Consider the following 15,423-nt stretch of genomic DNA (forward strand, 5'->3'; position numbering starts at 1 on the left):
TCAGTCTCATCTTCAGTAAAATATTTGCACTGTTGCTTTTTGAAGACACAGACTCTCCCGAGAGTAAAAAAAACTCAATCTGAATCATTGATTTATCAGGCCAATAAAAGCAGCTTAGGCGGTGCACATTGGTTTATCGTGTGGGTCAACATGCCAGCTAAACTTTAACTTTGTGGCTTTGTGTGAACAACCGTAGCAGACTTTGGCCTGTGACTGTGCTACTGTATGTGGTCGAACTGGTTGTACTAGTTTGCACACAGCTAAACCAGCAAAAATTTGTGCTAACTTGGATCATCAGCGTCAAATGGTGACAGTCTCAATCCATAAAATGGCTCACCTGAGACTTTACAGACAATAAATGACACCCGAGCTATGTTTGATCTCATTAAACATTTGAGGGCAAAAATATGTACTCCCAGAAATCATATGACACAAATCTTTAGTTTGCGCGATAATAGATTTTTCTTGCGCATGATTTTTAATGATTCATTCTTAATTATAAAATGTTTTTTTTTGTGAGAAGACGTATGATGTCACCATCACAAGAACTGCCAGTTACCACACAGCAGTATGAGGAGGATTTAAAAATGGCAATCGACCTATGAAATGCGCATTACTGAAGAAATTCGATAATGCTAGGTGCTGGCTCATATTAATTTCAAGAGTCAGCATTTTATCTAGCTGTTGTTTTCATTACTCAACTTGGTCAAGTAAATGTTTACTGCTCAAGTTTCCCTGGGCTACGAATGAACCTGATAAAAATTCCTCTTTTGATTACCCACCAAGAGCAAAAGTAACATTGTTGAGTTTCATGTCTAATTATTCCTTTTTTAATGTTTTATTTCATGTTCATATTAAACCGTAATGTTGTAATTAGCACATTGGCTTCATTATTAACACATTCTTTATTTGAATCAAACTTGGGCTGACTTAATTGCAACCTTTTAAATGCTGACTGGACTGCTTTTACTCCTCCCATTTTTTAAAATCAATGATAAGAAAACACAGCAATTCTGACTTTGCATTCCTTGCACAACTCTCGATTACATTCTTGAGACACCATCATAAACTTGACTGTCAACCATGGCAGTAGTGATTGCACGTACTTATCAGGCAAGGAAGCATATGTTTAAGTCAAGAAAATAACAGCAGTTGCATTTGTGTATTATACCTCATAAAATAATAAGAATAATTTGCTTCCCCAACGTAAAAATGAAATGTCTTGTATATAGGATAATTAATATGAGGTTTATAATATGTATCTAGTTCTAATATGTCACTTCATTATTATTATTATTTTAAGTAGTGTTATTAGTGTAGTGCAGAGGTGCATGGTTGAATTCCAGCTCCAGCTTTCCTCTGTGAATTTTGCATGTTCTTAGCATAGGTTTACTACGGGTTACTCCTGTTGCCTCCCACATTCCAAAAACATGCATGGTAGGTTAAGGGAACACACTAAATCATCTTTAAGTAGGCGTGTGAGTTTGTCTGTGTGTGCCCTGGATCTGGCTGGTAACTAGTTCAGGGTATTCCCCACTTACTACCCGAAGACAGCTGGGAGAGGCTCTCGCACACCCGCAACCCTTATGAAGATTAGCGGAACAGAAAATGGATTGATATATTAACATTTAAGCTACATTGTATATTTCCAGTATTGAAGAAAAATTTTGGGGAAGTCCCTTTTCTCCTTTACGGCACAAAGCTATGTGAGTTTGCTATTTCGAGGCCAGTGACCAGGTTATCACCAGCCCTTCTTTCTCCACTACTGAAATTGCCTCTAGCTCTAGGTGCTGGAATGTTGTGTTTTAGGTTGCCCCAACTATTTCTTAGGCCAGACGAAGGCACCAAATAGAATTCGGATGGGCATGCCCAGATAGCATGCGATCTCCAACTAACATCCACACTCACATTAAGTAGTGACGTTTGGATGCTTTACGATGACGTAATGACGTATTCCCTTCTTTGTCTGTGAAAAACCAAAGATGTTCTTCGTAAGAATGCAGTAAGAACCAATTAAATGCAACCCTGGCTTTGGCACCGATCCAGAAGAAAATATTTGGGGATGGAAAAGGGGTCAAAGTGGAGAATTGATCTGTGTGTGCTGTCAATGGAGCTATTCACAGATGTGTCGAGGTGTGTGTGTGTGCACGTGCATGTCAAAGTGCGCATGCGTGTGCGTGTGCGTGTGTGTGTGTGTGTGTGTGTGTGTGTGTGTGCATGTGTGTGTGTGTGTGTGTGTGTGTGTGTGTGTGTGTGCGTGTGCGTGCGTGTGTGTGGTGTAATTACAGAGTGAAACCAGCTGTGTCTAGAGGGGTGTGCTCTGAGGATGATAGAGAGCGGGCTGGAACAAGACAAAAGGGTTGCACTGTTCAGAATCTGTGAGTGATGGCCACTGCAGCAGTACACGATCGGTCTTTTGTGTTGGCTCGCGACAGTAGTGCCGTTGTACCATCTCACCTTAGCTCCTCGCTCTTCAATGACTGCCTTCTTTTTTCTTTTATAAATGGTTATATCTGTAATAACCTGTGACGTGGGGTGAGGTTCATGGCTGGTGAGGCACTGATGTAATCACAGTCAGATTTACAAACATATGAACTCCACAGAGTAGCTTATTCACCATTTGATTGGCAACAGTTAACGCATTTTGTTTAAAATGTCATGTCAGCATTCTTTATATACTGTATACAAACTGTAGCATAGAAAAAAGAATTAAAAAACGTTATTATCGTGTTACCTTTACTTATGAATGAAGTCCAAGTCTCTCTGACTCAATGGAGATCACTGCCGGTGAAGAAAGTCATCCTTGATCAGTCCTGTTACGACTGTATGTTTTCAGTCTTTTGTGCTGAGAATGAGCGCTCCACTGATGCTGTAGTAGCTGGAATAGTGAGCACGAGCTGGAGCAACTTTGTCGCTTCAGGAATAGTTTCAATGAGATCCTTCTTGGCCAAAAAGCTGAGAAGCTGTCCAGAAGATTTACATTCATCCCTCACCGTTAGTGAGCTATACAGTCCGGTGTTGGTCTTCCTTTAATTAGTATCTCCTGCTTCGATTGAAAGTCCAGTTCATAAAATTCATTCAATTTAGATATGTGATCCACCATTCTGATAATAAGGCCAGGCAACACGAAAAAATGACTGGATGGTTGCACTTAACTTGCTAACTGTTTACTGTAGTTTTCTGTCACTAATTCTGCAGCCGAGGAGTCGCAAGAAGAATCTCTAATCACCAGCGCCCCCTGTCATGAGGCAGGAGAACCGTGTGCCTCACCTATGCACACAGTTTTGATAAAAATAAAATAAACACTGTAGTACAGTGTTTGTAATGTACAGTGACTGTACATTATATACACCAGCTAAACTGTAGAAATTTAGTTCATATACTAAAAGCTTTTGAACACTTTAATAGTGATATGCAGAGGGACAGCAATACGGTCTCACTGCAGAGCAAGCCAGCACTGTTAGCATAGTGATTGCGCAATCCATGATGATGCTCAGCCGGCTGCTGCCTCACCACTCGTCTCCACTTAGTATTTGAATGGTATATGTGAACATTCAGCGATTTTGAAAAAAAAAAATCCCAAAATGGTGAAGTTAAATGGAGAAGAACATTAAAGTACAAATGACTAAATAAATATAACTGTTTAATTTATTTTGTCATTTGATATTTCCATGATGACAGATGAGGCACTGCTTCACCTGCCTCCCCTGACTGCACGTCACTAGTAATAACCTTAGTTCATTTGTTGGATATTTGCTGCATGTTAGTTTGGATTGGATTGGATTCACCTTTATGAGTCTCGCAGTGGAGAAATTTAAATTTCACAACTGCAAAGTTACAATAGGAAGATGAAAGGAATGAATGTAGTAGAATGAATGAAAGTAGCAGTTTGCGGGAGCTACATAGCTTTTTAGTCCTACCTCATCTCATTTGGTTCTTTTACATTTCTGTACTTTTCTCCATCAATCGCAATATTGTGGGCCTCTTGATCACCAAAATTACAATTGTGCAAATAAAGTCCAACAGACCTCCTCGATCTGCTGTTATGTATGTTAACTGCTCCAAAACACTAAGTTTGGAAGAAGTATATGGCAATGGTTTAGAACTTGGGTTCTGTTTTTTTTTTTTGGGCCTTGGACGAGGTTCATGCTCTACTGAGTGTCATACTTGGGGAGTAAAATGTGATGAGTCAGTTTTGTTTATGTGCGTAGGTGCCTACGTGTGTTTAGCTGTCAAGCAACTGTCAAGGACACTCAAGCACTCACATGGCTTTTGCTTAATGCGCAAAAGTCACATGACACTACATTTGCACAACAGCACTTGTGCAAAAAGGTCTACATGGTTAAACCACCGAGAAGGGAAATATTTTAACTCATTCACTGCCAGATGTGCAAAAATATGTCAACTCCAGTGCCAGGGTATTCGTCATTGTCACTTGAATTCCTGGACCCACAAAATATTGAGTTTTAGGACTACATAAACAGTCAGTACAGCGTTAAAAACCTTAGACTCTCTTCTTTCATCAAAAAAAAGTTAATTCCTAAATTATTTGGGTCGGGAGTTATATGAGCTTGAAATGAGGGTGGCTGTCCAAAATACAATGTAATACTTACATATTGGTTTATGAAGTGCTTGAACAACAGCTGAAGCTGGAACAAAGCGCTAACATGGAAAGAAGGGAAATGCTGCCCCCCTGTGTAAAAGAAAAAGATTGCCAGAAGCCATGGCCAGCGCTTTATTGGAACGCAGGCATGAAAATAAAGAACCCAAACCAATTCGAGAATGGCGCTCTACATCATATTTTCTATTCCCAAATACATTTGTGAATGGCAATGAATGAGTTAAAGGACAACCGATACCATTTTTTTGTTTCCTAACTGACATCAGAAAAACGTTTTATAGCATCTAAAATACCCAAAACATGGAGGCTGATATTTTTAGTCAAATGCAAAACACCAATAAAAATGACTTAAAGTGTGCTAAAACAGCAAAAAATTGAGCTGTGAATTGGGCATTTTCAGAAAGTCCCGCCCCCAGTTCGTGACATCACGCCAAGACGTCTTGCCTTGCTCGAGAATCACAACAATGGCTTCAGATTTGGAGATGTTTTCTTGTTACTCATCCAGTTATGAATATGATTCAAATAGTTCTGAAGAGGAAATCATACATGTTTACAATCAATTAAAGAAGTTCTTCCTGGTCATTTTGAGGCGTCAGGAATGATGTTTAGCTTACCCGATAATGCAGAAGATGGTGCCAAAGCTCCGTTGGAAATGGGCTGATTTGTCTGCTGGGAATTTGTGTCAGCGAATATCAAATACAGTAAAGTCTCGTGATATCGATATCGTTTATATTGATAATACTGCTTATTACGACACTATTTTCATTTCCCGTGCACATTTCTAGTCTTTTTATGTATAATTAGTTCCGTTTAGTACGATTCGTGGTTTTTACGATAATCCGGTTACTACGGTGCTCCTTTTCATCTCCCGCCGGCCATTTTGCTATGTTTATATTGATACACGCCATCGGTCGCGCCATCGGTCGTGCCATTGGTCGACTTGGTCACGTGAGTTTGTTACGTGACCAGCTCCCGTGTAGCAGAGCCATTTTCATTTTCAGACGCTAGCTCGTGTGTAGCAGACGAGATTGAAGTGTTTGTGTTAAAAGGTAAAAAGGGGAAGCAGAAGAAGATTGGTGATTTTTTTTAAATTGCATACATAATACAGTAAGATGTAAGCGTTGCAGTTTCCCTGTTGTGTTATGTACATGCCCACTGTACTGTATATGAATGCAATCGTTTTTTGCAACAATATTTCTTGTTTTGTCTGCTGAAGCGTGATGATTTTGAAAATTACCATACATTCCATACTGTGTATTAAAGGACAGCCGATGTCACTTTTTATTCAAATGCAAATAAAAATGACTTCACGCCAAGACGTCTTGCATTGCTTGTGAATCCAAAGAATGGCTTCAGATTCGGATAATATGCTTTCTTGTTACACATCCAGTTATGAATATGATTCAAATAGTTCTGTAGAGGAAAGCATACATGTTTGCAATCGATTAAAGAATTATATGTGCCATTTTGAGGCAACATTGCGGGAACATCTCTCACCCCCCCAAAAAAAGAGGCACAAAATGGCGAGCTCATGGCCAGCTCCGTTTCTTATATGGCGCTTGGATGCCCTCTTTTGGCGGCTTTTGTTAATGCAGTGCGGCGCAGGACGGATATATCGACAGTACGGTTATATCAACATTTTTTTAACTCCCGAGAATATCGATATAACGAGACTTTACTGTAGTTGTCTTGGTGCAACACACAACGTTTCACCATCGCGTTATTTATGTGTATTCCTTCTAATTTCGCCATCAACACGGATCAACACGAAGTTTTCATACATAACAAAGTACCGCAAAATGCATTGTGTGTCGCTTTCTCGGTCAGGGGCGTTCCCTCCGTGAGGTGACGTCAGGAATTGTCACCAACTCAAAAACAAGACTTCCTGAATATTCAGTGCGAGTCTTAAAACGTAAAATATTGCTATATGCGGTGGAATCTTTGTAAAATACGCCCAGTAGAAGTCATTTGAAGTCGTTGCGCGAGTCATTCTGGCAGCAGTCCTAGCGTTTTAACAGTAACCAAAATGGTAACTATTTGTAGCGATTGAAAATACTCACGAGAGGAAAAATGATGCACAGCCGTATCAATCATTGGTCTGGAAACTCGACAAACATTTTATTCTGTGCATGCTCTTAAAAAGGCTTCACAATTTCCGGGTATCACATGATCAGCTCCTAGGTGACATCAATCATGAAGTTTCCCCAATCGTGTCTTTGCCTCACACCCACATTTACACACGCACACTCAAGTCTCCCACTCAAAGACATGTTCATAATTTCATGCAGCAAACAAAAGAAAAACATGAAAAACATCCAAACAAGAAATACATTGTTGTAAAAACATCCTACATATTTGTAACACTCTGCAAGCTTCAAAATATTTACATTTCTCCAAACAAATATCTCTTGAATCTTTCAAGTTTCACTTGTCACCGCCTTCGTAAAAACCGCAACCATGTTTTCTGTCGGACAATATTTTACCGATATTTTCCCCTCATTGTGCGCAGACCGTACAAAATGATATTTAATATCTACGTGTTTACTTCTTTGCCTACACACTGGGTTTTTGGACAAAGCTATTGCCCCCTGATTGTCCTCATATATTTTTACTGGTACGTAACAGTTACTGCTGTCTATCCCTTTGGACATCTTGAGTTGTGCCCGCCAGTGCCATATACTCGCTTCACAGGTTGATAACGCTACAGTTGGCTGTCTTCTACTTTTCCACGATATAGCTGGACCTTCCTTAGTTAGGCTTAAACAATATCCGGTTGTGATCCTCCTGTCATTTATATCGGCAGCCCAATCAGCATCACTATATCCCTTTAGTTTTAAATTTTCCTCACATTTTCTGAAATTAAGCTCTTGATCTGTCGTACCTTTTAAATATTTTAGTAAGTGTTTAACTACAGTCCAGTGCTTCTGTTTTGGTTCAGCTATGTGTTGTGAGAGTTTTCTAACAACCCAGCTTAAATCAGGTCAGGTACATGTCATTATGCATATTAGGCTACCCACTATCTCTCTGTAGCCTGATGAGTTGATAACTTCACCCTCACTGTTAAAGTCAAATTTCTGTTCACATGGGGTGCTTCTTACTTTGCACTCAGCCATTCCAAATTTTCTCAACATTCTCTCAATGTGTTTCTTTTGAGTTATCTTGATCTCTCCTTTACTTTGTTTAAAATCGATACTTAGGAAATGTCTAAGTGGACCCATATCTTTCGTTTTGAACCTTATTTTTATCATTTCTTTTACTTCACTGAGTAGGGTATTGTTACTCGCCGCGATGATTAAGTCATCCACCCACACTAACAAAATGAACTTTTCATTTTCAGATTCTCTGCAGTAAACCCAGTGATCTGCATCATTTTGCATAAAAACATTCTTTATGAGGTGATTGTTTAGTAACATGTTCCAGTTACGCCCTGACTGCTTTAAGCCATACAGTAATTTGTTGACCTTACATACTAATCGTTCTCCTGTTTGTGACCTGGTCTCAAAACCTTCTGGTTGCTCCACATATAATTCCTCTTCCATTGCAGTAGTCCACATTTTTGACTTTTCCAGTGTACACATTCAAGTCAAGCATAGTCGTTTTTATAGCAATTTGTGTGTGCTTTTTTTGTCATGCGGCCACAAAATGTGCTACGACAACCTTAGAACAAGCCATTGAACCAGAACGACAACTCGCTGTGACCTTTTATGCTCAGTCCAAAATAAAAAGCATAAATAAAATAATTGTACAACAACATTTCCTAAAAATAATGTCGTCCTTTCTGTGATATCCTTTTAGTGCGAATAGTAAGAAAACACATGAAGCTTCAGGGTAGAAAAAAACAGAGTATTGTTACAAAAAGAGCACCCCAGGCAATCCTCCTGACCCTTGAACTTTCATTTCCTGTCTGAGACACACTTGCAGAGTGCACATAGTCGCAACCCTTCGCTCCCAGCTGTGTGCGTGAGCGCAGCTGATCCACCACACTGCTGACACATGACTGCACACACACACACACACATACACACGGACACACACACGCGCGCGCACACACGCACACACACACACTGCAGGATAAAGTAGTTTTTTTCCCTTCAATGTTATTGTCTACATGCTGTTCCCTCAGCTGAATGACAGCTGGTGAGTGAAGTGAGACTATGCAATAGTGAACGAAGTCTGGTTGTCGTCTTGTTATTTTGTGTTGACACTTGAATTAATTGTGCAAATGCTGTGGTCACATTGTGAAATGCCAAAAATGTGGTAAACTTGGTCAGCTGTAAACACTGTGTACACACAATAGTTAGCAAAACTCTAAGTATGAGCGAATTAGGAATTCCATTTCTTTTTTTTTTCAAACGAAAATCCCACCTTCGTTACTGTTCAGTTCTACATCATGTTCAGTGAGAGTGGGACGAAGGTCATGTCAAGGTTGCGCACCGTCGTCAGACGAAAGCAAAATACCTCCAACTATTCGGTTCGGGTTAATTCAATTACAGGATTACAAAGAGGAACCCCCCTTTGTTTGGCCAACCATATTTCTCACCCATGGCGTTGGTCCTGATGCGATGCAGATACTGTCCTCTCAGTACGTGAGGTGGCAGCCAGGCCAATGCTACACAAAAGAACGAAGCCAGATGCAAACTGGCACGCCGCAAAAGAAATTTCATTTGACGACATACACCCGCCGATTGATTTTGACACGGTAGCACCTATCTAGCTGACTAGCTATCTAGCGGGCTAGCTATTAGCTAGACAGCTGGCTAGCTTTCTAGCTAGCTATCTAACTTGTCCTGTGACTGTGAAATGACTGAGAGTTTTGAAGAGCGCTTGTAAATGAAAAAGTATTATTATTATTATTATTATTATTATTATTATTATTATTATTAACTATTACTTAGCTAGCTTGCTTTCTATCCATTTGAATTACTTCCGGGTTGAGTGAACGCTGGTGCGTGTGGCTGCTGCTGCTCCCCCACAGAAAAACTTATCCTGTTACTGTAAAGTGACCTTGAGATTTTTGAAAGACACTTATAAATGAAATGTATTATTATTACTATTATTATTATTATTAAAATATAGGCTACTGTACCAAGCACTCCAAACTAGAGGATTCTGGACATTTTTGCTTTCATGCTTCCTTTCAACAAATCCACACATTACCAACCGCTAAAAATATTTACAGTCATTTCCAAATTTGGATTTCTTCAGTTATTTCTTATTCATTTATTTGGGGGGAAAGGTGGTGGGGAGGCGTGAGGGGGGTTAAAAGAATTTGCTGCATGTATTAGCCAAAAATCATTAGGTCTAATAAAAAGTAAAATAAAGAAAGCAGAAAAGATTGAGCATGACATACTGTATGTAAATCTTCTCTTGTTGTCACACATAGTGAGTCTACCCCTGTTGGGCTCACACAATACATTAATAAGAGTGCTGCCCTGCAAACAAGCATTTACTCCGGAGTAAAATTTTAAACCGCCACCTGAGCAGGGTTAAATTTGCTCCAATTTAAACTGTTTTCAGGGGCTACACCAGTGTAATTTTGGATGTGCGAACGCTCAATGGGGGCGGTCCGGTGCTACATCGGAGCAAACATAGCTGTGTGAACACCCCTAAAATGGTTGTTTTAGGTTGCTGAAGGTGTAATGGTACACATACCGTATTTGTGTACAGTCAGCGTGGGATCGGTTCTCACTACGTGACTGTGTCAAATTTGGCATGAATGGTCATTTGTCAGTGTATGTACCCTGTGACTGACTAGCATCCGGTTTAGGGTGATAGCCTGCCTTGTGCCCAAACTCAGCTAAGATAGGCTGTGGAAACTTTCCATGACTCTCTTCAGGATCAGGGGTGTTGAAAATGCATGGATGGATGGATGGATGGATGGATGGATGGATGGATGGAGGCAGTGTCTGAAACTCATGACAACAAGTTGGCAGACACTCAGGCAGACAACTCTGAAAAGTTGCCTGCCCGGCCATAAAGTTGCCTGCCCCATTTTTCACAACTTGAAACACAATAAGATGACTAATCGCAAAAAAAAAAAACATTGTTGTGAAGTATAAAGGATTTTTTAAATTAAGGAAGTACCTACCACAAATGTTCCCTTGTTTAATTTATGGGAAATATCCCTTGCTGAAGATTTTGCTCCAGTTGTCGTTTCTCGGAATGGTGCACAATGCAATGTTTGCGTTGCATTGTGCATCTTTCTAAGCGGCTTTCAAAACTCTCAAGTACTGTACACTTTTCAGTAACGGTATAGTCCGAAGCACGAAACAGACTTGTGATTGGCTGCCGTGCCGAGTATGCAAATTGCCAAACAAAAGTTTTGAAAGCTTAGAAAGAGGAGACCACGTGGCTTGTGGCGGTTTTCTTGAAGCTTTTGCTTTATTGAATAAAACCAACGTTTGATTTGAAAATAATCGTTTGTTTGTTTTTCTTGAAGAAGTTGTCGGCCACCCGGGCCGAGACGTTTTGAAAGTTGTCCGCCCGACGTAAAAGTTGTACGCCCCGGGCCTCCGGGCAGACATTATTTCAAACACTGATGGATGAATGGATATTTACGATAAAGCACCTCAAAATGTTTAAAACAAAAATACTATGGGATGATTTTGAAATTTTTCATCCATAACAACTTTGTCTCACAAATGGGAAGCTGAGGAGTACTATTCTATGTCTGGATCATGAGTAGTATCGTCTCTATTTTGTTGCTCGAGAATACATTCTTAAGTTCTAGTGATCCAAGTGCTCTACCGGGAAATGCATCTAAAAATGTTGACTGTTTTTATTTCAGAAAATTATCCTGTAAGTGGCTCTGATGGTAAGACTGAGTCTGTGGCAAACCTCCAACCACAGTCGTCCCTCAGCTCACTGCAGTCCAACTCGCCTGGACCCAAGCGCTCTGGAAATACGCTCCGGAAATGGCTGACCAATCCTGTCAGACGCCTCAGTCACGGCAGCTCGGTTAAGAAACTGCCCAGTAACAAACAGAAGAAGACCGGTAAGAATTTCACAAATCTGATGTGTATTTTCCATCCAATGTGGAGAGATAAATTACTCAGTAGGTTGTATCCCTGACTTGGCATTGAGTTGCGGTCAGGTTGAAGGGGAGCATCCAATTTGTTCCCTTGGCAAGATCCTTTACTGTATTTCTCGGGTGGGTTGCATCAGAAAGGGTATAAGGCCTGACAACTCCTACTAAAAGCAGCAATGTTAAAAGTCAAACCAGATATTTTGCATCCGAAGTGACCAAATTAAGATACTGTATGTACAGAATTATAGGTCACGGAGGTGCAGTAAATACTGTACATCAAGTATACTTAATTATATTTTTTTAGGATATGCATGTCTCCCCTAACAACACACTCATGTAGATCAAAATCTATGTGAAAAATCAATGGGAAAAGTAATCAGACACAAATGCTAGGGTTGGTTGATTATTGTGTGTAAATAGAAACATGGAAAAGGGGCAAAAACTACTGTCAGAGGCAGAACATTTGTCAACTTACCTTTGTCCACAAATGTATTGTCAGTGTTGTCAGAAGAGTGATATTGGTAAGCACTTATGAAATTGACTTGAAATGAGTCTTGATGGCAAAAAAAATGTCCACCACATTCAACATCAGTTTCCTTTCACACAAAACAACAGCATATAAAAACTCGTGAAAAATACAATGGTTTGCTAGAGAGACTATGAAAAATAGTCACTGTGTGATCATTTTGCTGCTTCCTACAAAGCAACAACATGGATGGATATTATTTTTTGCTCTATACTATTTCTACCTGTAGAAAATAAAATACAATTCAATACATATTAATTTATAGAGCGCTTTAACAACAGCTATAGCTGTAAAAAAGTGCTTACGATGGACAGCTATCATATACAGGAAATAAAGCAGTCAGAAAGACAGTAGAAAGCACCAGGAAGTAAAAGCCAGCCCTCACTGGGGCTAACAAGTACTGTACTCTGAAAGCAATTTAGTTACCAAACTGTTTTCTCATGCTACTGTCACATGTCGTATCCATTCATGTCAGCTGACTCTCAAACAAAGTCTGAGCCACACTCTATGGAAGCTTCGTCCCATTTCAAATGATTTAGATGGTGATTAACATGTCGTCTTTGATAACAAAGACCTATGCGTACAAAAGTGCCCTTGTTATCTCCTGACTGTGTATCCTTCGGCAGAACACAGAAAACAGTGATCCTTGTGAAATAAATAAAGAAATAAATGTGTACTCATTTAAATTCAATGGACACTGCAAGGGTGGCTTGGTAGTCGAGTGGTTAGCACGCCGGATTCACAGTGCACAGGTTGCCGATTCGTGTCCCGCTCTGGCCTCCCTGTGTGGAGTTTGCATGTTCTCCCCGACCACACGTGGGCTTTCTCCGGGTCCTCCGTGTGTTACTTTGTGTAAGCGGGTTCGGTAAATGATACAACTTCTGGATAGAGTTGAGGTTCTTTATTAGGACGGCTGTGTTGGTTGGAGGGAGAAGGCAATTGACATGTGTCGCTCTCGTAGGCTCTCATCAGACTGACTCGCAGCAGCGCGCATGAAAGCCAGGCATCACTAGTAGAACATGCAAATACGATTTGCTCATATCATTACACTCCGGTTTCCTCCCACATTCCAAAAACATGCATGGCAGGCAGATTTCACACTCCAAATTGTCCCTCGGTATGAGTGGAGAGTGACTTTTGTATGTCTTTATGTGCCCTGCGATTGGCTCGCAACCAATTCAGGGTGTCCGCTGCCTAGTGCCCGAAGACGGCTGGGATAGGCTCCAGCACCCCCACGACCGTCATGAGGAAGAAGCGGTGTGGCAAATTGATGGATTTGGTTGGATTTGCCTTTACTAGTCTCACAATGGAGACATTTACATTTCACAGCAGCAAAATTATGAAAGGAATGAAAGTAGAAAAAAAAATACAGGAAAAAAAAGGCAGTCACGGCCGCCGTCTTGAAGTCAAGAGAACAAAAAAACTAAATAACAAATAACATGACAACACAAAGACACAGAGTGTCATTCATTCTTAAGCACTTTCTGTACCATCTTTGTTACACGAAGCAGTTACAGATGAAAGAGGAGAGGATCAAAGCGATGAAATGAGACACTGCGAGATGGACACTGCGAGATGAGCTCATAGTTGTGCTGATTGATTGACAGGTCCTGGCGTGGGAAGAGATGAGAGCAGGAAGGGCCAGCCAGACCTGAACCCGCAGGAACACATCATCGATGAGGTAGCCAATCATGGAGAAATAATTCCAGTATACACAATTAGATTATTTCATGTTGAATTTTTATTTCATGGAGTTGCATGATAATGCTACCTATTATCTCACCTCAGCACATCCTGGGCAAGGAGGGCAACCTCCTCTCCAAAACACCGTCTGGCATGCAAAGTGGTGGCGAGGAAGAGCAAGATGAGGAGGCGCACACTCCGCTGCCTCCTCCCATGGAGATCATCAAGGACCCTTCAGCGCAGGATGAGAAGGTACTCATAAAATACAAATTTAAAAAGATATTTTAAAAATGTCTATCATGTTCCAAAATGAATCAAACGGAAGTGATGTATGTTATTTATACCTTCTGTGCGGTCCTGTAAAATTAGCATGTAATTTTCACATGTTACATACACTGGTTTGCTGCTTATGGTTTGGGGTCCACGGCTCTACACTGCTGCACCGAACTAAAAACATGAAATAGAGAGTTGTGAATGCATGAGACGTGAATCAAACTGGAGCAGTTGTGCTGGTCTGTTTTTCATAGGCTGTTTCGTTTACCTGTGTATGTGTCTATCTGTGCGTTTGTTAGAGTTGTAATGAAGAAATAATTGAAACTCACACAAAAAAGTCAAAAAAAGTCAAAGTCAGCTTTATTGTCAAATATGCTAATATGCATGACATACAGCACAGATGAAATTACTGTCCTCTCGGACCCAGCATGCAAGGACACAAAAAGGAGGGAAGACGTCTCTTTGTTGATTTTTTTTTACTTGGAAGGAGAATAGACAAGACAGAGTACAGGCTACAGCGTTCTCACCTATTCTAAACAATCTTTCTACCCCCTTCACTTTTATTACTGCGACCAGCCTTGGTAGACAGTTTCTCGTGCGCAGGAAATTATGTTAGTCTAAACAAAATTTCAGCTGCGTTACTCTGGCATACAAATGAAGATTAGCTGGGTTCCAAGAGAAACATTCATCTTCACTTTTTTCCTTCAGTCTTTCCTGAATAGTAACATCTTCACAGCACATATTAATAACTACACACCAGTATTGAATTTATAGTTAGTTGAATGATTAAGTGGGAACATGAAAGACGAAGGAGAAAGGTTAATGTGTGATTACATGTATGAGCATTTTTATTTTAAGCATTCTTCATTGCAAGCACAGTCAAAGTATCATAAGCAAATGTATGATAACTAAAAACAATAACCCTAACAGTGTTTATGACTGCCGACTCCCTCAGCATCAAACATGTTGAGAGACCACATAGAGTAGGAGCACTGTGAGTGAATGATGGTGATTATGTAGACATGCACCCATCTATCAAGTTGAAAAAAAAACCATTAAAATGTTTAATCTCCTCCACATATTATATGCAGAACACACCCAAATTTAATGAATAACTACTTTTCAAATCTGAAGTCAAGAATAATGACTGTTATTGTGGTTGTTATTGTGGTTACATAGGATGATTTGAAACTTTGGTTCGGACTTTAGCATGCATCCTGGAACTTGACATGCTTGATTTGCTTTCGTGGGCGGAAGTAAATGATGTGGCGGGTCAGATTTTGCTCTTGGGCC

General features: G+C 40.2%; 1 protein-coding gene across 2 annotated transcripts in view; it reads left to right on the top strand.

Moving 5' to 3' along the window:
- The window catches only part of kalrna (kalirin RhoGEF kinase a), a 200,152-nt gene that overhangs the window by 141,206 nt on the left and 43,523 nt on the right, over positions 1–15,423 (top strand). For both annotated transcript variants that reach the window (XM_089002867.1, XM_089002868.1), the window contains exons 41-43: positions 11,409–11,615; positions 13,782–13,855; positions 13,963–14,109. In XM_089002867.1, the coding sequence (XP_088858993.1) occupies positions 11,409–11,615; positions 13,782–13,855; positions 13,963–14,109 (428 nt within the window). The remainder of the gene's footprint in view (positions 1–11,408; positions 11,616–13,781; positions 13,856–13,962; positions 14,110–15,423) is intronic.

This window comes from Hippocampus bargibanti, linkage group LG08, assembly GCF_051943395.1.
Source record: "Hippocampus bargibanti isolate YZ-2025 linkage group LG08, ASM5194339v1, whole genome shotgun sequence".
NCBI lineage: Eukaryota > Metazoa > Chordata > Actinopteri > Syngnathiformes > Syngnathidae > Hippocampus > Hippocampus bargibanti.